Source organism: Etheostoma cragini, chromosome 12 (assembly GCF_013103735.1).
Source record: "Etheostoma cragini isolate CJK2018 chromosome 12, CSU_Ecrag_1.0, whole genome shotgun sequence".
Classification (NCBI taxonomy): domain Eukaryota; kingdom Metazoa; phylum Chordata; class Actinopteri; order Perciformes; family Percidae; genus Etheostoma; species Etheostoma cragini.
In genome coordinates this window covers 22362959-22390302 of record NC_048418.1, presented here as the reverse complement: position 1 = coordinate 22390302, position 27344 = coordinate 22362959, and the positions used below count along the sequence as shown (strand labels likewise).

The 27344-nt window shown below is 40.4% G+C and overlaps 1 protein-coding gene across 1 annotated transcript in view; it reads left to right on the top strand.

Annotated features, from left to right (window-relative positions):
- Positions 1–27344, top strand: part of LOC117954135 (contactin-associated protein-like 4) — a 151858-nt gene that overhangs the window by 100804 nt on the left and 23710 nt on the right. Inside the window, exons 14-18 of the mRNA XM_034887670.1 lie at positions 9867–10029; positions 12112–12239; positions 13516–13686; positions 16948–17166; positions 26719–26958. Coding sequence (XP_034743561.1) covers positions 9867–10029; positions 12112–12239; positions 13516–13686; positions 16948–17166; positions 26719–26958 — 921 coding nt within the window. The remainder of the gene's footprint in view (positions 1–9866; positions 10030–12111; positions 12240–13515; positions 13687–16947; positions 17167–26718; positions 26959–27344) is intronic.

Genomic DNA, 27344 nt, shown 5'->3' with positions numbered 1-27344 from the left:
TACAGTCACTGTAGGACAGGCTTGAGCTAATGGTAGGACATGCTCACGCAGAAAAAGGTTACAAAATGGCAATAGGCTACTATGTATACAAAGAAACCAAGAGCCGCTTCTCATAGTTTCTCTCAGATGAAAAGCAAGATTATCAGCAAAAATATGCAAGCAGAAGCAGGAGCAAGCAGCAAAGCATCTGCACTGTAAGAAGCCGGAAGCAGGAGGTGTTTCACTTGGTTAAACGAGAGCTTTTTACAAAAATGTGTAAAAGGATTTCACTATAGTGTGTGAGAGTTGTTTCAGTAAAAAAGGAAGGGCTTCCGTTCAACAAAAATGCGCAATACACAGCGTTATTCACGTGTTGATCGTCAGACACGTTGTTTGCAACAATAATGTCTGCCCAACAGCCTGCAAGCAGCCTGACCAAGGCCACAGCGTTACTTCACACTGTACTGGCGTCAGCGGAGACCATCAGAACCTCGTCAAATGCAACAAATGCAACAGTCGGTCAGCAACAGACCGTCGTTATCAAGCGCAAAGCTTCAGCTCTTGGACATCAGCCACAAGGAGGAAAAGGTAACTATAAATAGTTTTTTTTTCTCCTAAATTATTGTTTAATCCAACGTAATGCAACAAGGCATGGTAGTGAGTTCAACAGTCAGCTGTTTGTGCCTCCACTACAACCATGCGGGGGTATGTCCCTCACTACCACCCAAATACAGGGTTTCCGCGGGTCCTAAGAGTCTCAGATTTACTGCAAACTTAGAGTATGTCTTGCAGGTGGCCCGGATATGTACACTGTCGAATTAGGTGCATGTAGGTGCCAGCTAACTTAGTATTGTTTGTAATGTGGCTGCTATGGTAACATACGGCAATGTGAGTCACGTGGTGGTACGTCAGCAGGTAGTGAAATCAGCTGTTCTTCACCTGGTGTGTGAATGCTGGCATTGACTCAATGTTTTAGGATTGTAGGAAAATTTGGGTGTAATAAATATACACAAACCAGCGTTCCTTTCGCTCTCTCCTCTGCTCCAGCAGAGGGGACAAGACTCATAACACAACTTGAGTGAGTGAGTTGGACACAGGCAAGACAGAGTGAAAGTCTGAGAAACTAGTGAGTAAGAGAAGGTTATTTATTGGTGCTCTTATGATAATGAGGTGCTGCAAAAAGAGCAAAGCAGACAGTGACAACAAAGCTTACAGTAGATGGGGGTAAGTTTGGAGAAGCAGCAGGAGCATCGCCGCAGGAAGCTAAGTTATAAATACAACCTAACTGCTGCGTCAGAGAAGCTGCAGCTAAATATGGTTCCCCCATTGAAATGTAACTAAGCTCACCTAAAATAATTCACGTTCACTGTACTATATATCTCTCTCCAAAGCGTAACTCCCATTTACTAATTGTGTCTTCATCACTTCCATTATGTTATGTCATTTCTGCACTGCTGTTGCACCAAGCATAATCTAAGGTTGTTATTTGGCCATATTGTTTTTTTACTTGAACAGTGCCACGTCTCATACTCATGTTACTAACTGTTGTTACTGTTGTCTGTTATTGTTTGCCCCACACTGAAGCAATAATACAGTTACCAGTGATGATCTTCAATGCATATTACTGCTTTGATTAAACAGTTTCATCATCAGTATTTGCAGTTTTAAGTTAAGTACTTTAGGAAAAAATACTGATTATACATAAAAAAACAATTTTTACTGTAAATGCCCCCTTTTTTTGTTTTTGCTTATTTCTCATCTATGTCTCAGCATAAAGGAATGATATCCCCTTTTTACACTACATTTATATCACTCAGAAACACCAGTCCTAAGTCAAGGTGGCTGCTGAACTCTGACCTTGCGATTGACACCTCAGTTCACAAATTATGACTTTCCATGCCCTGTCCACATCCTACAGTAGCTAATGAGTCCGTGTTAAAGGGAAGGGCAGATGTGTGGTTTTTAATGTTAGATTTATGGCTCAGAGAGAAATTATGTAAATAAGAGTGCTAATAATTGACCAACAAGGTGTAAGACTAGCTTCACAAAATCTGTAATGTTTGTATAAAACCAAGGTACAATTTGACAGTGTACAATTGAATTATGGATTGTACAATGATTCCATGTTGTTTGTACAGATTCTGTAAAGGACTAAAAACTCTTGGGGTTCTGAACGAAATATGACGACATCCAGGCAGCTTCCAACCCCAGTTCTGATATGAGCCAAACACACTGACTACTAACCAGCTGGATGGTCTTTTCAGCATTCATCTCTCTCCAGAAGGGAGCAACAAGAGAGATGGTGAGGAGATGGTTTTACTTTCTGGAGGGACTATCTCCAAGATGCTGAAGGTAATTAATGGTTTAATGTTCAAATAAACTGCTGCATCTGTTTTTAGTATCATGTATATTTTATTATCTTGCTAGTTTAAACATTATTACAAATCAATCTCCCAATGTTAAAAGATTAAAGTCCTGTTATAAATCCATTGCTAGAAGAGGCATTCAGATTTTAGATGCTTTGGTTTTGAGACGTGAAACACTCCTCCTGGATAATTTATTCAGTATCAGCTTATGTTAATTGCTTTAGAGATGATTCACATACACATTAATTGGACCAACTACCCCTAATAATATTTTTGTTTTTACAGAAGAAGGGTCATCCAAACTAGAAAAGATATTGGCCTTCACAAGTGGAGCATCTGTGGTACCACCTATCAGCGTTTCCCCTACTCCTGCCATCCAATCCATTCAAAAAGGATATGATGGCTTCTGTACGTCAATTTTCCCTCTTGCCAACACATGTGTTAACTGCATATGCCACTGCATGTGTCTTATGAACTGTTCAAGAAGAAGTCAGACTTCTTGTCAAACACATTGTTGAAACACAAAATGGGTTTGGCAGGCTCTGAAAACTTTTTCTGTCTGTGTCTTGCTTTCTCTGTTTATGAAGTGAAGAAAAAACATCTATTCCGTGATTCCCATTATTTTCAAGTGGGTTTACTTGTTGAATAATGTTCATTGTGGTCTTATTAATAGTTACATCTATGTCTGGAATTACAACATTATTGGTTTAAAGTTCAGGTAATGGTCCTTCTTCATCAATGCCATAGTAGTTATCGTGATCAAAAACGCTGGATGGATTCCTGCATTATATTGACACCTTAGCTACAGCTGGGGAGTTGTCTGCCCTCCTTGTGTGGAGAGGCCATGGCTGTTCCATTGATTTATTGATGAATTGTGTTACTGTTTTTTCAATCCTAAAATAAGCATAATGCAGACAAAATAAATGTGGTTAATTCCCCAGCACACAATTTTCCTCCATGAAGTTTAAGATGTTAATAAAGGGTCTAGATACTCTCTAACTCTATTGAGTTCTGCCCATAGCCTCTCAATTCTTTGCTTGTGTACTGATACACCTTTAATAACACTGTTTAATTCTCTTCAGGAGTGTTTCACTTGTATGTGTGAGTGTTTCAGTTGTGTACATGAGAGCATTTCAGTAGTTTATATAAGAGCATTTTAGTAGTGCATATGAGAGCATTTTAGTAGTGTATATAAGAGCGTTTCAGTAGTTTTGCTAGCAAATGATCCTCTAGTTGTTAATGTGAGAGTGTTTCAGTAATGTATGTAAGAGCATTTTACGTGTTTTTGTGAGAGGTAATTCTAAATAATGTCCCTGACAGCCCCTCATATTTCCAATTGCCCATTATCGTTGCACTGCAGTTTGTTTTGTTGACTGTGAACGGAATCGGCCTTTATACCAGACCAATTTCAAAGATTGTTTGTAGAGAAAAAACATAGGAAAAGTGAAATGAAGAAAAGGAAAGGACTTCCATGGTAAACCGTTAAGCCAGAGCCACATCAAGATGTTGGGTCTGGGAACTCAACATGGGCAGGGCTCAATCCGAGGGGCGGGATAAATAGTCTTTCAAACTGTCTCTATATGCAAAATGTTAGCAATACAACCAACCAGAGCAGCGCTGGTTGATAGATTAAACTTTTGCTGTATCCAGTCGGCAGGAACTCCGAACACATTTTTTTTTTTTACAAATGACGTCAGTGCTTAACTCCAAGTCTTCCAGAGCTAATTCTAAAGTCAGCTGTTCGACAGCAGCAGACATCTTCTTTGTTTTTAAGTAGCTGGGAACTCACATGTAACTGTTGCAACTCTGCCGTCCTTATGTAAAACCCGCCCACCGACTCTATACACGATGTGATTGGCTTGAGAATTCGTTTTTTTTCAACAGAGAATTGCTTTACCCACCCTAGCTGTAAATTACATTTGCTTCCAATTGGGGGCGCGCCTTTAAATTGCAGGTGTTCAAGTCTGTTTGTTTTTGATATATTGTCTACGTCCATATATTTAAACTACCAAGTTTTTATCAGTTTGTGTACAGGTGTTCTGCCGTGCGTATCAAGCCCAACAATGAAGATTTTTTTCTCCAACTTCTTGCAACCGTGCTGAACGTCGCTCGTGGTTTGTTTGTCAAGCCCAACAGGATCCAATACACAAAGGTCTGTCTCCTGGGATCTCAATTAAGCAAGTGTTGGTGTTCAGGGATACTTATGTGATGGCTTTCAATAAGACATGGCTGACTGACACTAACCTGGATTCTACCGTGAACAATGATGGTTATTGGGTCCCGATCTGTTTTGGAAGCGTCACGGCGGGGATGTTTGCCTATACATTGATCCAAAGTGGAGAAACTGCGCCACTGTGCAGCAACGGATTTGTTTGTCGTGCTGCTGTCTGTGTCTTTTAGACCATTCTATCTGCCTAAGGAATTCCCCCAAATATTTCTAACAGCAGTGTGCATCCACCCTAGAGCACTTACAAAATTCGCTTCTGATGTCATTATTTCGGTATTCCAAAAAGTACAATCTATCTCTCCTGATGCCCTGTGCTTCTTTCTTGGTGATTTTAAACATGTCAACTGTAAAAAGTAGCATAGCAGTTTCACCTTGTACGTCACCTATCCCACTTGGGGGAACATAATATTGGATCTCTGCTATGGCTCTATCAAGGGAGCCTATAAGTCTGTTGCAGGTCCTCCTATAGGATTTTCTGACCATAACATGGTGCATCTTCTCCCCACATACAGACCTGTGCTGCATAGAGACACAGTACAGGCACGTGGGGTACGGGTGTGGAACGAGGAGAGCATTTTGGCCCTACTGGGCTGCTTTGACTGTACTGACTAGTCCATTTTTCAAGAATCTTCCAACTGCAATGATGAACTGACTGATGCAGTATGCAGTTACATTTTTCTGTGTGGAAACTGTGATGCCATCTGATACAGTTGTTTCCTATCCCAACAATAAGCCCTGGATATCTAAAGGAATGAAACATCGGTTAAGGGAAGAGAGGACTGTTTGGTGATGACAAAAGTGCATATGCTGAAATTAAAAGGTTGTGAGAGAAAAAATAGTGAAATAGTAAAGGCTAAACTGAGTCCATTTAGGTGAGTCTGATCTCATATCTGTTTGGAATGGCATGAAACTAATGACAGGTCTACACAACGGTACTAGCACTGTGTTCATAAATGGTTTGGATTCTGATGAGCAGCTAGCAAATAATCTAAAAAGCTTTTATATGATATTCTACAGTGGGACTGGAAAGGTTGCGCATCCCAGGTAACAAATTGTATATATGTGCATTAAGAAGCCAAGAAAAGATGGAAAAATCTCCAGAAGGCATCAAATGGGGCACCCAGATAGTTCAGTGGTTAGAGCGGGTGCCCATGTACAGAGGCTTGCTCCTTGACGCAGCGGGCCGGGGTTCAAATCCGGCCTGCGGCCACTTTGCTGCATGTCTCTCCCCCTTTCACACATCTTTTTATGTCTGTCCAATAAAGGGAAAACCCCCCGAAAAAATAACTTTAAAAAAACCAAAAGGCATCAAATGACAGATTAGACATTTGTATAACATGTCACAAAAAATGTGATTTTATTTCCATAATTTACTCTTTCAAAATAACAGAAAACAAAAAAATGGCGTATGGAAAAGTTTGGGCACCTTGCAGAGTTAATACCTTGTACTGCCCCCTTTGGCAAGTATCACAGCTTGGAAACGCTTCTTGTAGCCAGCCAAGAGTCTTTCAATTCTTGTTTGAGGTATGTTCGCCCATTCTTACTTATAAAAGTCTTCCAGTTCTTTGAGATTTCTGGCCTGTCTGTCACACACTGCTCTTTTAAGGTATATTCATACATTTTCAATTATGTTGAGGTCAGGAGATTGTGAAGGCTATTGAAAAACCTTCAATTTACACCTCTTGATGGAATCTACTGTGGATTTTGAGGTGTGTTTAGGATCATTATCTATTTAATCTTATCTTTTTCACGAATGGCATCAAGTTAGCGTCCAAAATTTGCTGAAATTTTATTGAATTGGGTTTTCCCTCTGCTCATGAAATGTTCCCTGTGCCACTGGCTGCATTACAACCCCAAAGCATCCTTATGCTTAACAGTTGGACAGAGGTTGTTTTCATTAAATTCTGTGACCTTTCTTCTCCAAACGTACCTTTGCTCATTACGGCCAACATTTTCTATTTTAACCTGATTGGTCCACAGAACTTTTCTCCCCAATGCATCAGGCTTGTCTATATGTTAATTCGTAAACTACAAACACTGTTTTTTGTTGTGATGACATAGAAGAGGTTTTCTTCTTATGACTCTTAGGATCTCTTTATAGTGGAGTGGTGCAACAACTCCAGTGTCTGCCAGGTCTTTCTGGATGGATTGTGCCGTCAAACGTGGGTTTTGACTTGGTTTTCTCACAATCCTGTGAGTTGCTCTGTCTGATAATTATCTTGGTCTTACATATCTTGCTTTAACTTCCACTGTTCCTGGTGACTGCCATTTCTTAATTACATTCCGAACAGAGGATGTTGGCATCTGAAAATGCTTTGCTATCTTCTTATAGCCTTCTCCTGCTTTGTGAGCGTCAACTATTTCCAGTTTCAGTTTTCTAGACAACTGCTTAGAAGAACCCATGGTGCTGATTGTTGGATCGAGGTCAGATGAGTCTGGGCATCTAAAACCTTAAGATTGACATCACTTGGTCTTTCCAGACGATGATTGAAAAAAATCCATGACACTGTCAGGTCTCAGCTTTCCAAAGGCGGGGTGCATGCTATAAACTCTGCAGGGTCCCCAAACTTTTGCAGAAGACATTTTATTGTTTTCTGTTAATTTGAAAGCGTAATTGATGGAAATAAAATCTATATTTTTGTGACATATTTTACGAATGTCTAATCTTTCATATGGAGATTTTTCCATTTTTTCTTGGCTTGTTTATGCACATTAATACAAATGTTTACCTGGCGTGCCCAAACATTCAAGCCCCACTTGTATATATTTTCTAGCAGGGATTTTAGTGTGAAAATCAGTCACATGAGTGAAAATTTGGTCAGTGAATCCTCTGTTTTTAATTTTGAAATTGATCAAATCGTTATTTGAACAAACTAAGGTTAAGAAAAGTCTTGGCCTTGGTTGAGTCCTTAAGTCTTTTGCTGGTCAGTTGAGTAAGATCTTTAAATTGATTTTCACTCAATCACTTCAGACTCATACAATGCCTACGATTTGGAAACATTCAACAATCATTCCTGTGGCTAAGTGTAAGAACCCCAAGGTCTTAAATGACCTTTGACCTGTAGCTCCCACCTAATTGGTGATGAAGACCTTTTGAGAGGTTGGTTAAAGGTCCCATGGCATGCAAATTTCACTTTATGAGGTTTTTTAACATTAATATGGGTTCCCCCGGCCTGCCTATAGTCCCCCAGTGGCTAGAAATGCCGATAGGTGTAAACCAAGCCCCGGGTATCTTGCTCTGTCTTTGATAAAATTAAAGTTCAGATGGGCCAATCTGGAGTCTTACCCCTTATGAGGTCATAAGGGACAAGGTTACCTCCCCTTTCTCTGCTTTGCCCGCCCAGAGGATTTGGACCACCCATGAGAGAGAGACATCATGACTTTCAAACAAGCAAAGTGACAGTTGATCAAGGCCACACCCCTAGCCTCCACCCCCTATTGAAGCTAAATCCTGCTCCATTCTCAGGGTTCATTCAATTAGTAGTCAAAATCTCAGATGTTGAAATGTGAATCTATTTATTACATAGGATATCCTGGGACAAAGTTACCTGGATCAAGCTGTAGCAGCTCTCCCCTTCCTTTGCCTGCCTCTCTGGCTCTTGGACCCCCAGTATTATCTCACAAAGGTTGGGCTCTTTAGACCACAGTGATGTGTGTGTGTGCCTTTTTGTTATCTTTCAATTGGAATGTGACTGAAGGTTTATGACTCTCAGTTCAAGAAAAAGATCAGTGGGGGTAAAGAGGGACTGAAACCAGACTCAGGAAGCATCCCTTACAATCAATTCTGCTTCTAACACACTTAGGAGAGCTGGATTATAACAAAATGTAGCAGAACATCTTATAATATAAAACAGAGTATTGCAAAATACTATATACTATATACTACAATATGCTTATAACAACAAACTTAATGCATGACCAACATGTCTTTATTTATGCAGAAATAATGCTTTTACCTTTTATCTTGAATGTATAATGCAAATCACACAATGTTTAAGAACGTATAACATTTTAAATTCCAACATTTTGTCTTTGAATCTAATTTTATGTGAGTGAGTTATGAGATATTTTTTGCAAAATCAAAACCACTGGAGAAAACCATATAACTCCCTGCAGCTCCTTACATCTTTCTCGCTCTCCCAAACAAAGCCAAATGATTGTGTCACTAGTTGCTGCAAACTTAATCAGGTTCCAAGGATTTTATTGCTTTCTACCAGTGAGCCAGACTAATGGATTGTGTACAATTTGTTTAAATGTCTCCCTTACAATTGAGTGCAATTAAGTTGGTCAGTTCTTACAAACATTTTGTCATGCTGTCTCTTTACATCCATCTACATCCATCTACATCTCCATCAAGTCATTAATGGACAATGCTGCTGCAGAGAACCATGTTTACCTGTGGCAATCAGTGCCTCTGACAGAGTAGAAAGGATCATGATTATAATTTTGATTAAATTCAAAATGTATCATATGCATTCTAATCCCCAGACAATCTTATGTCTGGTTGCAGCAGAGACAGTTGGCAGAAAAACAGGAGAGGAACCGTTTGTGATAAACAGTAGATGAGGAAAGAGTAGGGACAATGGATGAATGGAAGGAAGGGGGGTAGTTTTTTTGCATTTAGTTGATACTCTTAAGTAAAAAATGGCGTAATTCCTGTTGTTCCTGTCTTGCCATGCTACATATGTTTACCAAGTCTCTTGAATCTACGTTAAACGTACTGCAGGGGCTCAATTTTCTTTATTTTATAAGGGGCGCTAGCAAGCCGTTTTTGGGCACGTATTCCCAAAACCCTTGAAATGCATACTTTTTCACCAGACTTGATGTGACCGCCAAATTTGGTGAGTTTTTGAATATGTTCATCCCCTCAAAAAGGCAATAAATTTGCTAAAAAAAAAAAGGATAATAAGAATTCCTTCAGTTCCAATAGGGCCTTCATCGCTTTCGGCACTCAGGCCCTAATAAAACATCACATTCTTTGTTTTGTATGCAAACATCTCTAAAAAAAAATTTAAGAATCAAGTAACTAAAGCTGTCAGATGAATGAAGTGGAGTAAAAATTACAATATTTCTCTTAGAAATGTAGCAGAGTAGAAGTTGAAAGTGGCATGAAAAGAAAAGACTCAAGTAAAGTAAACATACCTCCTCAACATTTGTGCTAGAGTACTTAACTACTTGAGTACAGTAGACTTAGTCACACTCCCCCACTGAGAATAATAAGACTCTAAGTGAACCAAATGTTTTATGATACATGACATATGTATCAGTTGTTGTTGGATGTGTGTGTGTTTCAGAGGGCTCTCCGTTCAGCTGGTGGCTCGGGGGTCCCGGTCCCGGTCGTGTGCAGACTTATTGGGGCGGAGCTCATCCAGGCAGCCAGCAGTGTGTCTGCGGCCTGCAGGGCGACTGTGTGGACCCACAACACTACTGCAACTGTGACGCCGACCGCATGGACTGGTACTGAAATGATCAATTAACAGATATTTGTATTTTATGCATATTTAAATTTTCTCCACATTTACTGTATAGTCACACGATAAAAGCCCTTTCGGGTCGACTTTCTCCTGGAGACAAGCAAGTAGTAGAAAAAAACAGATTTTGAACACGGAGGACAATTGAATCAGTAGTCTGTATATATGCTGTGGTGTTATTGTTTTTTTTGCATTGCTATTAAATAACGTGTACAACATGATGACCATTGCCTGGAAAAGCTGTTCTATCCAGCACTAAAAATTATACAAATAAAAAAAAAGTAAAAAATCTCAGGATGCAACAAAAGGTCCCAAAATCCAAAAGAGTCACCGGGAGAAAAAAGGAAAGTCAAAAAACGCCAAAAGAGGAAAACTACACAAATAACACTCACAGGAAAGCTCGGAACGTTAACTGGAACACGCAGACTGGACAAAAGGATCTAAAAAGAGACAACGGAAGCACAGATATTAAATACACAAGGTAATGAGGTAACGAGAGGCAGGTGACAAGAGGGCAGGGAATCTGGTGGAAAACATCATGTAATCACAAGAGCGGGAAGAAACAGGAAGTAAAACTAAAGGCAAGATGAGACAAAAAACAGACTTCAAGATAACAGACTTCAAGAAAAACAGGAAACAGAACATACAGACACTCAGGGGAAAACAGCACAGGACCAACAACACCAGCCCGGGGAGAGAAGATACAAACACAAGACCGCAAAAACCCCAACCCACCAAAGGTCCCCTTAATTGATGGTGCAGAATTATAGCCACGAGTCCCACAATGAGCTTTTCTTAGCATGTGCCATTTCGGTGTCTGTAGCTTTTGAGGAGGTGAGGGGGGGGCAAGATGGAGGCTGGGGGTGTGGCCTTGACCAACTGCCACTTTGCTTGTTTGAAAGCCATGATATGTCTCTCTCTCTCAGGGGGGGGGGGGCAAATTCTCTGGGCGGGCAAAGCAGAGAAAGGGGAGGTAACCTTGCCCCTTATGACCTCATAAGGAGCAAGATTCCATATCGGCCCTTCTGAGCTTTCATTTCCTCTAAGGCTGAAGAGGAGACCCAGGGTTTGGGTTTACACCGATTACATTTCTAGCCACTGGGGGACCATCATCATTTCATAATGGGACAATTCCGCTTCCAACCTGTAGGGTGACCGAAGTGGGAAAAGTTACATAGTGTTGCTTTAAAGAAAAATGAGGAAAGGTATTTGCTATTGAAATTAATAATAGATTGAAATTAATGTGAATGTATGACTAGACTTTGCCCTTTGGCAAACAGAGGTCGTCCTTGAATACGGAGCAAAATGCACGTGAAGAAGGAAATTAATTTGCTCTTACATTTATTTTTCTAGAATACCACACATGAGTTAAGAAAACTCTAAGAAACTGACTTGTAACTTTTGCAGTGAAGCAAACAACCAATCGAATTTAGCTAATTGGAGTCGAGGAAAAAGTGTACCTTTCCATGTGTTAAAAGAGTCCCTGCCTCACTTTCTGCCTTGCAGTATATCCCTTCCCAGTACAAACTGTTTGTGCAACGCAAGCTCTATTTTTACCAACCAGATATGCTGTTCTTCAATATTTCAACCCACGCTATATAAGTCCTGCATACCCTGCTTGCTTCCCATCCTGGATGTAGTTTTGTTCAAAACTTTCCTCAGCAACCAGGCTACCATCAGGATTATCTTAAGTGTGTGAAGCTGTGTGTGGGTGTAAATAAACAGGAGGTTCCAGAAACTGCAACAGATGGATGTTAACTGTCAGGATAGCTATAATTTGGTTGTGGAATAAATCGGTTCACGTGAGATTGCACCTACACACGGCAATGTTTACATCAGCTAGTTACAACGTGTAACATTTTACAAGAGTGATGTAACATTGAAAACAAGCACACAGCTTTGCAATCAAATGATCATATGTTGGGCTAAGTGAGTAGAGTGTGTTTGTTGATTCTCCCCATCCACCTTTTTTCATTTATACATGTTAGTGTCCCTCTCCTCCTATCTCTTCATCTCCTTTTGTTCTTCCCTCGTTTACTACTTCTTTCCCTTTGTCTTTTCTTCTCAGGGCTGAAGACTCAGGCCTGCTTGTCCATAAGGAAAGCCTCCCTGTCAGGTCTCTGGTGCTGGGTGACATCCAGAGGCCCGGGTCAGATGCCGCCTACAGGGTGGGCCCGCTCCGTTGTCATGGAGACAGTAAGTCTAACCCAGTTCTCAAGGTTGACGGATGATGGTTTGCTTTGCCTGCACTCGCCTAAATCTTTTGCTGGTGATGGTGTTGAGAGAACAGAGCGAGCTGAGCAGAAGGGAAGTAAATCCGGACCTGCGGCACTGAGGAGCTTTCCGTGGTGCTGAAACAGGACAGCACCAACTGGGCCAAGGCGCTGGCCGTGGTCCTGATCCTGGGGCTCAGAGAGAAACTAAGCCAATAGAAAGACAGTGCTGGAAGAATTACTAAGAACCTTTTAGTTTAGCAATACTCCAAAAATAAAGTACAAATGCAACTAAGAATTCAATTCAATTTTATTTATACAGCGCTAAAACACAACAGCAGTTATCTCATTGCGCTTTCCATTGAGAGCAGGTCTTGACCATACTCTTTGATGTTATGTACAGAAACCAAACAGTTCCCACCAAGAGCTAGCACTAGGCCACGGAGGCATGGAAAAATGTCCTTTTAGAGGCAGGAACCTCGGGCAGAACCATGGCTCAGGGTGGGCGGTCATCTGTCTCGACCGGTTTGGGGTGAGAGAGAGAAAGAGAGAGAGAGAGAGAGAGACAGAGACAGACAGACAGAGAGAGACATGGAGAATTGCAGCAGAGGGTGTCGAGCAGGAACATGGAGGCAGCAGGTGACTCCAACCACAGATCCAGAGCCAGAAACACCTGGAGGAACCAATAGGAGGAGAGAGGAGAGGGGCGAGAGAGCACAAGACTACGGGAAAGAGAAGAAGTTGAGTTAGTAACATGCATTAATAGAATGAGGTTGAATACAGATGGAGAGGAGGAGGAAGAGAAAGGGGCTCAGATTGCAGACAGTAATTACAACACAACAACATAATTCTTCCACTTATGGATATTGCTATTGTTTATTCTGTCAGACTGCATGACTGAAAGACAAAGAATTGCTTGTTTTATTTGAAAAATCCTCATACAACACAGACAGAGTTTTTTTCAGGCCCAGAAATGCTTTGACAGCAACAGTTAAATGTTTTGGGAAATATTCTTTTTTGCTTTTTTGGTAGAGATTTAGATGGGAAGACTCTCGAATTTAAAACACTAGTGATTGTTAAGATTTTTATTACAGCTGTTGCTGGGAGACATTTCATCATTTTTAATTACCTGCTTAACACAAAAGTCAAAACATAGTCAGGTTAATGTGTGGTTTTTCAGTAACAACAATGTTGTTTTTAACCCAACTTTTTTTCTGATTTTATTTCTATTTAAAGAAGGTTTTCATTTTGTTTCTCAGAGAACTTGTGGAACGCTGCGTTCTTCGACAAGGAGACGTCGTACCTCCACTTCCCCACTTTCCACGGAGAGCTGAGTGCAGATATCTCCTTCTTGTTTAAAACCACGGCCTCGTACGGCGTGTTCCTGGAAAACCTGGGCATCAAAGATTTCATCCGGATCGAACTAAGCTGTGAGTAGGAGCAGGAGGGTGGAGGCCGAATCCAAAAGAAAACACAGCTAAAGGGGATATACTGTATGTGTGTGTGTGTGTGTGTGTGTGTGTGTGTGTGTGTGCGTGTGTGTGTGTGTGTGTGTGTGTGTGTCTTTAAAACTTTTCATGGTTTCTGTGTGATTAACAGTGTGTTGGCAAAAAAAAGTTTCTTTTATTTTTAATGATGAGTCTAATAGTGATACAGTTAGAAGATGCAGTAAAGAGAAACTTCGGAGAGTAATTGTTTCACTCTTTATCTGATTTTAAGATACATTTGGTGCTTTTTACACTCATTTCCTTATAATTTCTTTACCAGTGCTGGGATTAAAATTGTGTTACAGTAGAGGTTAGTAATAGTTACCCATGAGTTTATCCTTACTGTATGAGGTTGGATGAAACTGTCTGTCTAGTTTGTGTTATTGAAAGGCTGGTTTGTATGGTTTGATTTCTTCTGGTGTGGTTTCCAACATTATAATCTGCTCTAGGTTGCATTGTTTTTTGTTTGACGTCAGTTCCCTCCCCCGCAGAACACAGTCGAATGCATTGCATATGCCTCTGTTGACATGCTGGCACACATGGGACGACATTGCATTCACAACATGACATAATAAAATGGGGCCGAGGTGAAATCCATATAAAAATAACTCAACATAATCATCGCAGGGTGTGTTTTATTATGACATTTGTTTTATGAACTCTCAGGGGCAATTCAGCTGCGACCCTCCATTAATCCGTGTTGATTGATTCTTGTGTAATGCACACATTTACGGGCCCCATAGTGTGTCATTCAAGTTATGACAGTAATTACCATCAGGGTGTTATTTAGTTTATGGGTGCCATGGAAATGTGGCCAGGTGTGGGGTGTTTGTTTATAACCTGCCATGAATTGTGTCATTTGAAATATAGCTGTATTACCCAACAAGGTGTCCTTGTGTTTATATGGTTATGGCAGTATTGCGGATGTATGAGCTACACATTTATAGGCAGCAGGGGTGTGAGAGCGGCTTGTGTAGATGCCTTGGATCAGTTATTAGAGTAATTTCTAATTGCAAAATGTAAGCTTTTTCACCTTACTTTACCTTCTTAGTTTTGGTTTTCTTTTCTTTGATCCATGGTGATTTGGCATCGTATTCCAGAGGAATTTGTTTTAGAAATGGGATTTAAAGGGACACACACAGAATCTTATACAGGGACACTGCTGCACCAGCAGCCTCTCTCCTCTGGGAAATCATTGTCAGTGTGGTTGTTCCAGCTCTGAACACTGCTGCTTCGTTGCCGTCTCCCTCAGATGGCTTTGTAACACTGTGGCTGAGAACAATTTCTAAATGAAGTTACTGCAGGATACCGAGACAGTGTTTCATTTGACTCTGTACTCCCATAGTAATACATCCTCACCTTCCACCGGCACAACATGACGGATGATGATTTTCTTCGCCTGCACTCGCCTAAATCTTTTATTGTTGATGGAGAGAACAGAGCGAGCTGAGCAGAAGGGAAGCAAATCCAGACATGCAGCACTGAGGAGCTGTCCGGGGTGCTGAAATGGGGCAGCATCAACCGGGCCAAGGTGCTGGCCGTGGTCCTGATCCTGGGGCTCAGAGAGAGTTCTGAGAAACTCAGAAGTACAAATGCATCGTAAAAGAAGTCCATTATAAGCAAAAATTTCACAAAATGAAAAGTCTGGCAAAGGAGGAATAAGGTATTTAAAAATAGATCCAATCCTCATTTTGCAGAATTATCAGGCCATTAAAGTTTGATTAGCATTTTAACTCTGTAGCTTTTGTTGAAATTGAAGCTATATGCTAAAGCTGTATCTACTTTGTTTGTTGTACAGTTAGGTAGTGTAACTTATGGCAACGTGTCACAATTTATGAGCTTAATACATGTTTTATCATGTTTAATGTATTATACATATACATATATATGTTATAATATATATAACAGACATTTGCCACTGAAAGGTTCATTTCAAATCATTATCCTATTTAAAATATAATATGAAATTAAGTGAAATTATCTGTAAAATCTATCACCATTGTTCACCTCTTCAAGCCTTAAATCACTATTAAGACATTGTATTTTAAATGTAAAATATCTACCAATAATCTACCTTAAAAATCTACCATGTGTGCTACGTTACCGGCTGAGGCCAGGAGGCCCAGAAGAGAGTCTTCACCTGCCTCTGCAGTTTGCCTGTGTGCCATTTCTGCTTTCACACATCAAAGGTTAGCAATCTGAGATGAAGAACGGTCAAGTAATCTGGAGAGAAGCATGGCACAGTCTAGTTCCTCCACCTCATCAGTACCTGACTTCATGCCCGACTCTCTAGTCTTTTGTTTGTTGTTATCCCCCGAGAACTGTCCCCAGTGTGTCTAGATAGACGCTCTATTGGTTCTTGTGTTTGTTGTTTTGGTATGAAGGAGTTATTAAACTAGGTTCCAGGGAGCCCTACATCCCCCAGTCGGTGTGTTTGGTCTCCATACACTACCTGCTTGTTAAAGCTTCTATCTTCATTTTAATCTGTAGCATTGGCAGGTCTGTGGACTGTAAAACACTGAAAATATCCAACTAAAAGTAAAGGTCCATGCCAGCTGTTTTTGTTTATTTCCCTTTATTACAGTTAGAAATCTAATATACAGATAGGAGATGACACACAGCAAAGTGCCACAGGTTGGATTCGGACCCTGGCTGCTGCAGGACTCAGCTGACATGGGGTGAACACTCGAACTGGGTGAGCCCTGAGAGGCCTCCCCTCATGCCAGCAGTTTATGTTAAAAGAAAATACTCCTGCTTTCTTCAGCCTAAATCACAAAGTGAGGTTTCTGTAGTCATTCTGTCATTCTCACTATTTCAGAGGCTGCAGACGCGTATTGTTTGCACAAGTAAAACGCTAATGTGGGGTCTGTGTTCTTTGTCTCAAGAGACAGGTGAAAACAAAAGCAGGACTCATCCATATCAGATATCGATTTCTTTTTGTAAAGTTTAACATTCCACAAAGACACAACCGTTCTTTTTTTAATCTTAGAAAACACATCTTTATTTTAGTTGATTGACAGCCCTAAATGTACCTGATTGATTCAATTTGGTGTGGTATGGGAACCTAATACGATATGATTTGCACAGTACTTTAATTATGTTTTGATAAATCCCCTTGTTCCCTTCCTTTCTCATCTCCATTATCTACATCAATCACCCTCATTGTTGTCCCCCGTGTCTCCTCCATCTCCTCCCTTCTGTCAGCCTCCACTCAGGTGCTTTTCTCCTTGGATGTGGGTAACGGGCCGCTGGAGGTTCGCGTGGAGTCGAAAGTGCCGCTGAATGACAACCGGTGGCATCAAGTCCGAGCCGAGCGGAACGTCAAGGAAGCGTCGCTTCGATTGGATGAACTTCCTGTCGCCACACAGGAGGCTCCTGCTGACGGGCACATCCACCTGCAGCTCAACAGCCAGCTGTTCATAGGTAAGAACAATTACGTTCTCCTTATTCTCCACAGTCTGTTTATTTTGTTGCTAGGCATTGTGTACGATCACAAAACAAATTCTTGAAGCACAAATGTGTGTGTGTGTGTGTGTGTGTGTGTGAAGTGTTGCCTCATTAGCTACACTGTTGGAGGCTTCAAGGCCCTTTCTCTTGTCTTCTGGAACTGTCGTCTTTAGTTTCTACACATACTGGATTCTCTTGTCGCATTTCTCTCGTCGCCCTCCAAAGCCAGTAATTGTTTGCTTTCTGTTTCTGCAAATTCTCCTGAAGTCTGTAGCTTGGTTAAAGAATGTCTAGTCAAATACGGTTTGAATCTTTGTCGGCACATGAAAGTTCACATCAAGCAGTACTCTGTGAAACTTGGTGACAAGTCATTTGCGCAGGAAGCCATTGTGTTTAGTCATCTTTGCCAGGAAGTAAATAGTTTCACAGTCAACTTTATTAATAATACAGGGAAGTCTCAATAGATTTTACAGAGACAGACATCACAATACAAGGTACACTGTCTATATTATTTTTGGATTTTTATTAAACTCTGTATATTCCAATCTGAAAAATATGGTGCGCCAAAAAGTCTACATTTTGATATACGCAAAAAGAACATGTGATTTATAACACCAATGCGGCGCACACTGGAACAGATTCTTTTCGTTATAAATACGGATGTGCGTTACCTTATGCGGTCGTTGCACGAGCCTCACGCTCCTGCCAAAGCCGTCCCATATTTGTCCTAAAAAGGTCTATATCAATCAATCAATCAATAGATATGCCAGCCTTGTAAATGAGCCCTTGATGACCAATCATGAAACGGAGGAAAGGGGAAAATAACATGATTCAGTGATTGTGAGATCGAGGTGTTCCTGCTAAATCCTCAAGCAATGCTACATCTGCCATACTGTTGTTTGGTTGCACTGAACAGGCCATCTGGAACTATAGGGCTATTTATTTATTGTCCCAATAGGTTAATTAAGCCCAATAAACGGGTGGTGGATTGGAGTCACATTGGCTTCATCTGGGTGATTAAGTGGTGCAGATGTTTTGGATGCAGGCTGCTTGCACTCTGCATCCAGAGTACTCTATCCATGTGTTTATTTCGTGTTACCATAGGAGGTCATTAAAACGCATTCTACACAGCCTTGGCAGCGTTACTCCTAATTTCCCCCTGTTGTGAATCTTCTGGTTAGGTTTCCATTAAAGTCAATGTATGTATTTTCACACACTGCGGAACGGCTGCATCCCAGTTCCCAATTCAGCGCACTTCGACGGGAAGTCGAGCACAGAAAAAACAACAACATCCGGTTAATTTTCTAAATAAGGTAGACTGTCATGACAGCGGATCATATCTCCCCGCGCTACACATTGAAAACACAGCACAGAGTTGTTTCCACTCTATTCCTCTGGATGGAAACAAACTGTTGTTGTTTTTGTGGTTCTATTCGACATGAATTTGCGAGACCTCGTGGGTCCTCAAGACTTCCGCTGTCAGTCATGGCCGCAGCCGTTCCGCAACAAATCCGGACGTGGGGGGTTGACAGATGGCTGTCACGCAGCGGAGCCAATCCGTTCTTCACCCGCTGGAAATTAGGAGTTACACACCATCACACGCTTGGTCAAAAGGTTGTGGAAAAACATTTTCACGCATGGAAATTCTTTATAATGCCCAACTTCTCAAGGAATGTTGCAACTGCTAATTCCGCTCTGCTTCATCCAACGTGTTCTCACGTAACTCAGGGTTTTATAAACGAGGCCCCAGGAATATGTAACACATCACCTGCGTATACGAGATATTGACCAAATAGGGAACCTCTTACAGTGCTGCTTTATATTATATGAACCCTTGCTTAAGTTGACTAAAAAGAGGAATAAAAAAACATCTTTCGGAAATTGATCTTAATGCCTTAATTAAAAAATGAGGGAAAATCCAACATGTAATCACACCTATTTTCTTTGTGAATAAATAATGTATATTAAATAAATAAATGTTCTTCCTTAAAATACAGGGGGGCATGAGTACACACACCCCTATGTTAAATTCCCATAGAGACAGGCAGATTGTTAGTATTAAAGGCCAGTTATTTCATGGATCAGGATACTATGCATCTCAATAAAGTTCCCTCGCCCCCCCCACATGATCACATACTCTTCACCATACCTAGGAATTAAGATCCATTTCCAAAAGATGATTCTTTTGTTCCTCTTTTTAGTCAACTTAAGCATGTATACTCATGAGCAGCACTGTAAAAACATGATTGTGCTACCTTTAACAAATAAAATACCCAAGAAACTGAGTACTAGAGATCTAAATAATCAACACCCAATCACCACATACAGTGGATGTGAATTGCAATGACGAGTACCACTAACAGAAACCTTCCGAAAAAAAACTTAGAGTAAAGTAAATCATTTGTGTTTTTTATAGGGGTGGGATCGATATTATTATGATTTTAAACACATTGCAGAATTCTGCTAGATATTGTAATTTATAACCTTTTTTCCAACTTCAAATTTTCCCTAATTTCAAATGATGTCCCCAAAAGGAAATCTTGTCAACGTCTGTTTAATCTAAAAATATACATTTTCTCTGTCTTCATATCACTTAAATTATTTAGCTGCATAATGGGATTGTCAAGCAGACAAACAGACCACATATATATATTAAAGATCCATACTTTAATCTATACTTTGATACTGTGTTTCAATACAGTATTGCCATGGAAATTATCGCCTTACTATACTGTATTGATTTTCTTTCTCCCACCCCTAGTTTTTTATCAGTTAAAGGTCATAAATCGGGTTAAGATTTAACACTGATACCATTTAAAACTGTAAAGACTGCTGATGGGTTTATAACAAGGCTAAAAATAAATGTTTTTACTTTTTCACACAGTATATAGTGCTTTTCACATTACTGAAATACACTTTACAGAGTTAAACAACACATTACAGATTTAAAACCCACAGCATTAATCAAAATTCAGAGATTTATAGTCCTATCTGGTTAGTATTTCGTCACAAGATTAACTAAAATAATATTTTTTTCAGTTGAATTATGTGTGCAGCCTCTGGTATTTGGCTTTCCAGACTCTGCCTTCTCTGCCCTTAAAATCCCTGTGGCTGTGTTACACATGCTGAGCTGATTAATTTCCATTCACTTTTGATAAATATTGAAGACTACAGGTTGACACATGCAGATACTGGGGATTCTGTTTAGTAGCATTTAGTGCATAGTCTGATCAATTAGAGATTATCCCTGTCAGATTGAATCTTCAGAAAAGAGGGTAAAAGTGTCTCTTTTTCCACATTAATCTACTATTGGCTGAGTCTTGTTGCTTGCTAAGCAGAATTGGATATTAAAGGTGCTGAGTCTACTTGTCTATTCTATAGGGCATCTATTGCCTCTTCATCTACGGTAAACTCTCAACGAATTATCGTGAATGGGTCAGTACAATATCATACCGAAATGTAAGCACACCAAAACCTTGGCTGGTCACGTGACACTGAGTGGCTACGAGTTTCATCTAGCTGAGCAGCAGTTTGTGATCCCGGCTAAAGACCTCCGTTGTATCAGTGGTTGTTGGCAGTTCAGTTACCCGAAAATAGGTGACTTTGAGCTGGGTACAGAGCACCACAAGCTGCCGTTTGTTCTGAAGGACATTATGGTTAAAGTTAGTCCACAAAATCTGAGCGTTTTCCTGCGATGAAAGTTAAGATTAAGCACCAAAACAACCAGGTAAGATTAGGAAAAAAATATCCTGGTTTGTATTAACACCTGCCCATCCTCCCTATGCAGCCAGCTGTGACAAATGGTTCATGCAAACAGGCTACAACTCTGCATAGACTGAGATTAAACAAGCCTTAGGACTGTAGCAGCTCTGACCTCCTACAGAGTTCTACTCTGGCAGAGGAAAATATTTATTCTGTTTCAAAGTGATAAACTACTATTGGCTAAATGCTGCTCAGCACTATTGAATGTAAAAGTGCTGGGTCGATGGTTGCTGATCTGACAACGAACAATAACCATTTTCTTTTTGTATAAATAAAGCATGCATCAGGGAGCAGTAATATCTAGCCTAGTGTGTGATGTGATGTCTTGCAGTGAGGCTCTTTAAATAATCTGCACATCACACACACAAACACACACACACATATATATATATATATATATATATATATATATATATATATATATATATATATATATATATATATATATATATATATATATATATATATATATATATATATATATAAATATATATAAGTATGTGTGTATGTGTCTATATGCTGTATATGTACACAGCATAAATAGGGCAGTGGTTACCTTGAGGTCCTTAGTTCAATCCCCAAATCAACAGGATAAAATCTGGTTGGGGAAACTGAGGTGCCCTTGAGCAAGGCCCTTGACCCTAACCCCTCCAGTGAAGCTGCTCCAGGTATAAATGTGTGCAACTGTATGAATGTGATCAGGGCATTCCTGCAAAAGAGAGGTTGCCTCTCAGTGAACCTCCCCTGAATAAATGAAGGTTAGGTAAAATAAAATAAAAAACAGTACAATATATGAATAAGCATTCATATCAGCTCTGCTTGTCTGCAATCATGAACCACAGCATTTGAGATTATGTACAAATTATTTTTTGTTATCAAATATTTTTAATTTCTATATTTAGAAAACATAGTATAGGAAACATAATATTCACAAATAGTGACAAACAACACACTGGGACATAGGAACGCATCCCAGGGCCACAAAAACCCAGAGAGGGTAAAAACCGGAGGGAGGGAAACAAAACAACATGTGCAGAAACAGACACACACACACAGACAACCACAAGACAAGCGAACAATCACACACGCAAACGAAAGAAAAGGCTACAGCATTGACCTTAAGGCTGCAGCGATGCTGTGCCAAGTCTCCAAAGAGTCCCCCCGGGGGTCCACCCACACGAGCCTGCCTTCGACGAATTCATAAGGTAGAATGTTGTTTGACAAACAAACAAGTATATGCTATTAAATGCAGTGCTTAGTTTTGTAAATTAAGATCCAGTGTTCTCTTACATTATTCATTTAACTGCATTAATGAGCCTTAATTATTCCTTGTATGGATTTAAACAGCAATAAATCCCATTGTCTCGATTAATAACCCGAGTTATTGCTTTGCATGGATTTATAAGCCATGATGATTGCTTTTCCACTTTCTTTATTGCCTCATATCTGTTTGGTGTAAAATATCCACACGCAGCAGTTTTATTGCCAGCAGCATTTAACATAACTTGTTGTATGGCCTGCTTTGGGTAGATAAGCAGTAGTTTATTGATGCTCCGGCTGGTGTGTTGAGGTGTGATTTATGCATCTTGCGAGTGGTTTCATAAGACACAGGATTTCCATTTAGTTTAAAAGAAAACCTGCTGTAATTTGTCTGCTTTCGAGGCAATGGTTGATTTCGACTCTGTCGGGTTATTTTCTTGACCTTTATATTTGCAGGGGAAGGGGGGCACAAAGACATGGAAGGCTCATTTAAACAATACAGCACAAAGAGATTTGTTTGTTTTTTGGTAAACAATTTCCAAAGGATTCGGAACAGCTGTGGATCGGCTTCGCTGCATGTCTGCTTCGAGCTCCGCCCTCCGTCAACACCCACCAGGTCCAGATTCCACGAGATCTCGAAAATTCACGTTGAATAGAACCACAAAAACAGTTTGTTTCCATCCAGAGGTGTAAAGAGAAAACAACTCTGTTCTGTGTTTTCAAGGTGTAGTGCAGGGAAATACGATCTGCTGTGAGAAAGGGTCTATTTTATATTAAAAAATTAACCGGATGTTTTATTTGTTTCTGTGCTCGACTTCCTGTCTGCCTGTCTACCGTGTGCTGAATTGCTGCAGAGCTCTCCGGCATGGCAAAAATAGAAGCTCTGCATATCTGCTCCAGGAACATGAGGGGAGTTCACTGTCTAAAAGACATTTTTTTTAGGTTGGCTTGTCCTTATCTGACTTACAAACTGCATTCGGTTTACCACGTTCCCCTTTTTTCTATTTACCTTCAGTTAAGGTCAGCACTCATGCATACGGTGTCCCCTGGCAGAGGCCTTTGCCCATCCATCCTATCAGGAAGTTATTTTACTGTGCAGCCTAAAAACTGTGTTATGGTACTGAGGCTTTATCAGTTCTTAGTGGTATCTGGCGGCTCTGCCCTTCCTTTTAAGAGGATCTGGACACACGATTGGCCAGGACTGATCTTGACTGGCATGATGTATGGTCTAACATTCCAGATGTATCACGCAATCCAGACCATCAGCAGAGTCAGTATAATTTTATGCATAGGACAAATCTCCCCCCCGTGAAAATGCACCACATGAAAATAATTAACAGCCCTTTATGCACTTGCTGCCCAATAAAAGCTAAAGGCACATTTCTTTACATATCTGTGCGTATGTCTGTTAATGTCTGTCTGTTTCTGCACATGTTGTTTTATTACTGTATTTGTATAGTATTCTGAATGTAAAAAATGTGATCACAAAAACAACAGTAAAGCATGTAAACATTTTCTAGTACAAGCCCAAACACTCACATCTTTTATGTCTGTAAAAGTAGAAATGCCACAGTGTAAAAATGCTTTTTTTACTATCTTACTTAAAGCCATAGCACGTAATTTCTGGCGCCCCCTTGAGGAATACTAAGTTATGACAAAAAGACTGTCGGCTTGTCCATGATACAAGCCTTCCGTGATCATGCACCCCCCCCCCCCCCCCCCCCCCCCCCCCCTCCACGCAGTTACTAGTAGCTAAGGAGGGCACAGAGGATTAAAGAAAAACATGACCACCGGTCAGAAGAGGTCCACACTCTTCTGAACACAGTCATACTGAGAAATACAGTGCTAAGTACTGAGTTTTGTGGAGCTGATAGTCTTAATTAGCTTTGTAGCAACTCAAATAGAAATGGCTTGAATGTAATTCATTAATATCAAAAAGTACTCATTATACAGAATGGCCAATGTCAGAATAATATATATTTTATTATTTAAATATAAATATCATGTGCACATCACTTTGATGTTGCAGCCAGTAAAGGGGGAGCTAATTTTAAATACTTTATACACGGTTTGGTAGCTTGTCAAATTCCTCCCAGGATCTATCATTAACATCAACAATTAACAATCTGAAAAGAAACTAAAGTTATCACATAAATGTAGTGCAGTAAAGAGTACAATGTTTCCATCTGAGATTTAGTAGTACTGTACAAAGCAGCAGAAAATTGAAATAAAGTACAAGTACCTTAAAATAGTACGGCACTTTATTAAATTAACTTAGTTACTTTTCACCACTGGAATTAAAATAGATGATTTCTATATTTATAGTTTGTTTATTTCATATTAATATTTAAATATGTTTCTATGCACCAAAGCAAATTCCTGGTAATTGCTACTTACATAGCAATAAATGTTTTCTGGTTCTGAAACCTCATCGGCTAACTCCCCAGTTCCTCCAGATTTCATTCTCTTCTTTCACACGTTGCTTTCTAAGCCTGCAAGTTGAGGTTATTTGTATGGTGAGCCGCACACTTTGCCTTCGATGCTTGCTTTGATTTCCATGTAATTCCCCTCGCTCTCATGTGCTCTCATACTGCATGTACGGCGTGTTCCCTCCCAGCATGAGCTCGTGTAGAGCGGCTGCAGTCGTCTTGTTAGAGCTGAGGTTAAATATGAGGTTGAAATACCTACTTGATATTGAAAGTCTCATCTGGTCAGAGGTAGAGTTTATCTGCATTCCAGGCTCTTTGATCTATGCTTTAATCTTTACTCCACAAATCTCTCATTACTTCTGAAATAAATCGTACCTTCCCAGACGTAGTTCCTGTAAGCTATCTTCACTTGATGTTTTTGCTGCTGAATATATATGTTTGAATCCTTCACCAGGCCAGCTGACCTGTACAACTTCCATTTCTTTATGCTTGTTTTCTGTATGTAAATTGTCTTTGGGTTCATGAAAGATACAAGGGCAAAGCCCAAAGTAAGTGTCTTTGCTAGTCCAGCACCCACAGCGTTTAAATAGCAAATGCACTTGCACCCATCTGTACGCCCATGGGCGTGCTGGTCTTACGGAAGGTGTCTTCAGGTGCATTCTTGGCGAATTGCTATCTTGAGGCAGTGTGAAGAGATTGCGCCATTGACCAACAAAAACCTGGTCTGAAGTCAGTAACACAGCATTTCATTATTTTAACAGCGCATTAGTAAAATGCTCCTAGGCTTATGCCCAGCGCTCACACAATGATTGTTACACACAGGGACGCACAACAGCACACACACAGTTTAAAGATTACATATAAAAATCATAATATCTGCTTGATTATCATCATAATAGCAATGCGGCAAACGTGCCTGGCTTTTTAAAAGGAATGGAACACTCTGATTGGTTGATTGCATGTTACGCCCAGAACACACCTTATGATATGATTAATGAGTACACTAAGTACAACCCTTTTGAAACGTGACACTTTTTCCAGTCCTCCATACTTAATTATTCTAGCTGACTCAATTAAAGTACTCTTCCCATTGTGTGATTTGCAATATTCACCATTTCACTCTTGCCTACCTATTTCACTGATTTACTGTTGTGAAGCAGGGCCTAGGGATGTATTGGTGTGAGAAGCTGCTGCTGCACAATAGGAAGTCAGCTTTGAGCACCAAGAGCAATGCGCTGGCATGTCTGAACTCTGTGAACAATAATAACTTCAACCCGTGATCTTTGCAGAATTGACTTGTTGTAAGGTTTGAACTGGCCTTGCTGCTGCCATGACATTGCACTTTCCTCAGATTTGTAGCTATTTTAAAAAGAATCCGACAGATTACAAGGGTGCAAGGAAAAGTACATCTGGCTTTCTGTTCCACACAGTGGCAAAGTATTTCTGCAAAGCAGCCACCACCCACAATACAGTTACCCAGGAGCCAGGAGTCAAGAGCTAGAATGTACGTGGCACTGAAGAGAAAAACACCATTTTCGAAAAACAGCATATCAGAAAACACAATGACATTTCCCAACCATTTCACAATCATACCAAGAAACTGTTTGTTGTGTTTTGTGAAATGTCATTGTGTTTTGTCCTTAAGCACCTAGAATAAGGCTAAACAAACGGATGAAAAAACAGCTGTTCAAAGTCATGTCCCCTGTTCAGTTTTGCACCTACAGCTTGTTGCCTCATTGGCGTTTCATTGTTGTGTCATTTCATGAGAAGAGTGTGCGTGTGTGCGAGTGTTGACAGTTTGGAGCTTCTGGGAGAGCAGAGGCGACATGTGGATATGATGTACATGACAGGAGGAGGAGAAATATAAAACTAGAGAGAGAGACAAAATACAGACTTGTCAACACAGAGAAAAGAGAGAAGGGCCGACACTGTGTTCTGTGATTTATTCTGAAATCGCTAGCTTTTATTTCTACATGTTCTGATGTTGATTGCTTGTGATTTTATAGCTATGATCAAAGTTTAAAATGCAGCCTTTAAAAGAGAAATAAAAAAGTAATTCATTTTGTTATGTTTTCAGGAGGCACAGCGTCCAGGCAGAAGGGATTTCGGGGATGTATTCGCTCCCTGCAGATGAACGGCGTCACCCTGGACCTGGAGGAGAGGGCCAAGATCACACCCGGGGTTCGAGCCGGCTGCCCGGGTCACTGCAGCAGCTACGGCTCGCTCTGCCAGAACCAGGGCCGCTGTGTGGAGAGAGCCAACGGCTTCCACTGTGACTGCAGCCTGTCAGCATACACCGGAGTCTTCTGCCATACAGGTACACACACATACTGTAGAGGTAGAGGGAAGTCATACTGTCATACTAGTATTAAATCTATGATAATTAAATCTAAGTAATCATTTATTGAATGAATCAAATTGAACATGTTTGGAACTTAGCAGCCCTGTCCGCTGCAGAGAGCTGACAAAATTGAAACAGCATCCACTTCAGCATCTTCAGAGTGAAATATCGTTACGGCATACAGTATATTATTGTTTAAATGTATACCGGCTGGTAGGACGGTATTTCGCTGTAAGTTTTGTTGGTAAATGTGAGCTGTTCGAGTCACACACGTCTCGGTAAACATGGAAATAAATATGGCCACACACCCGTTCTCACTCCTGCTTGGTCTTTGGCTCTCCAAGTCACATAGTGATACAAAG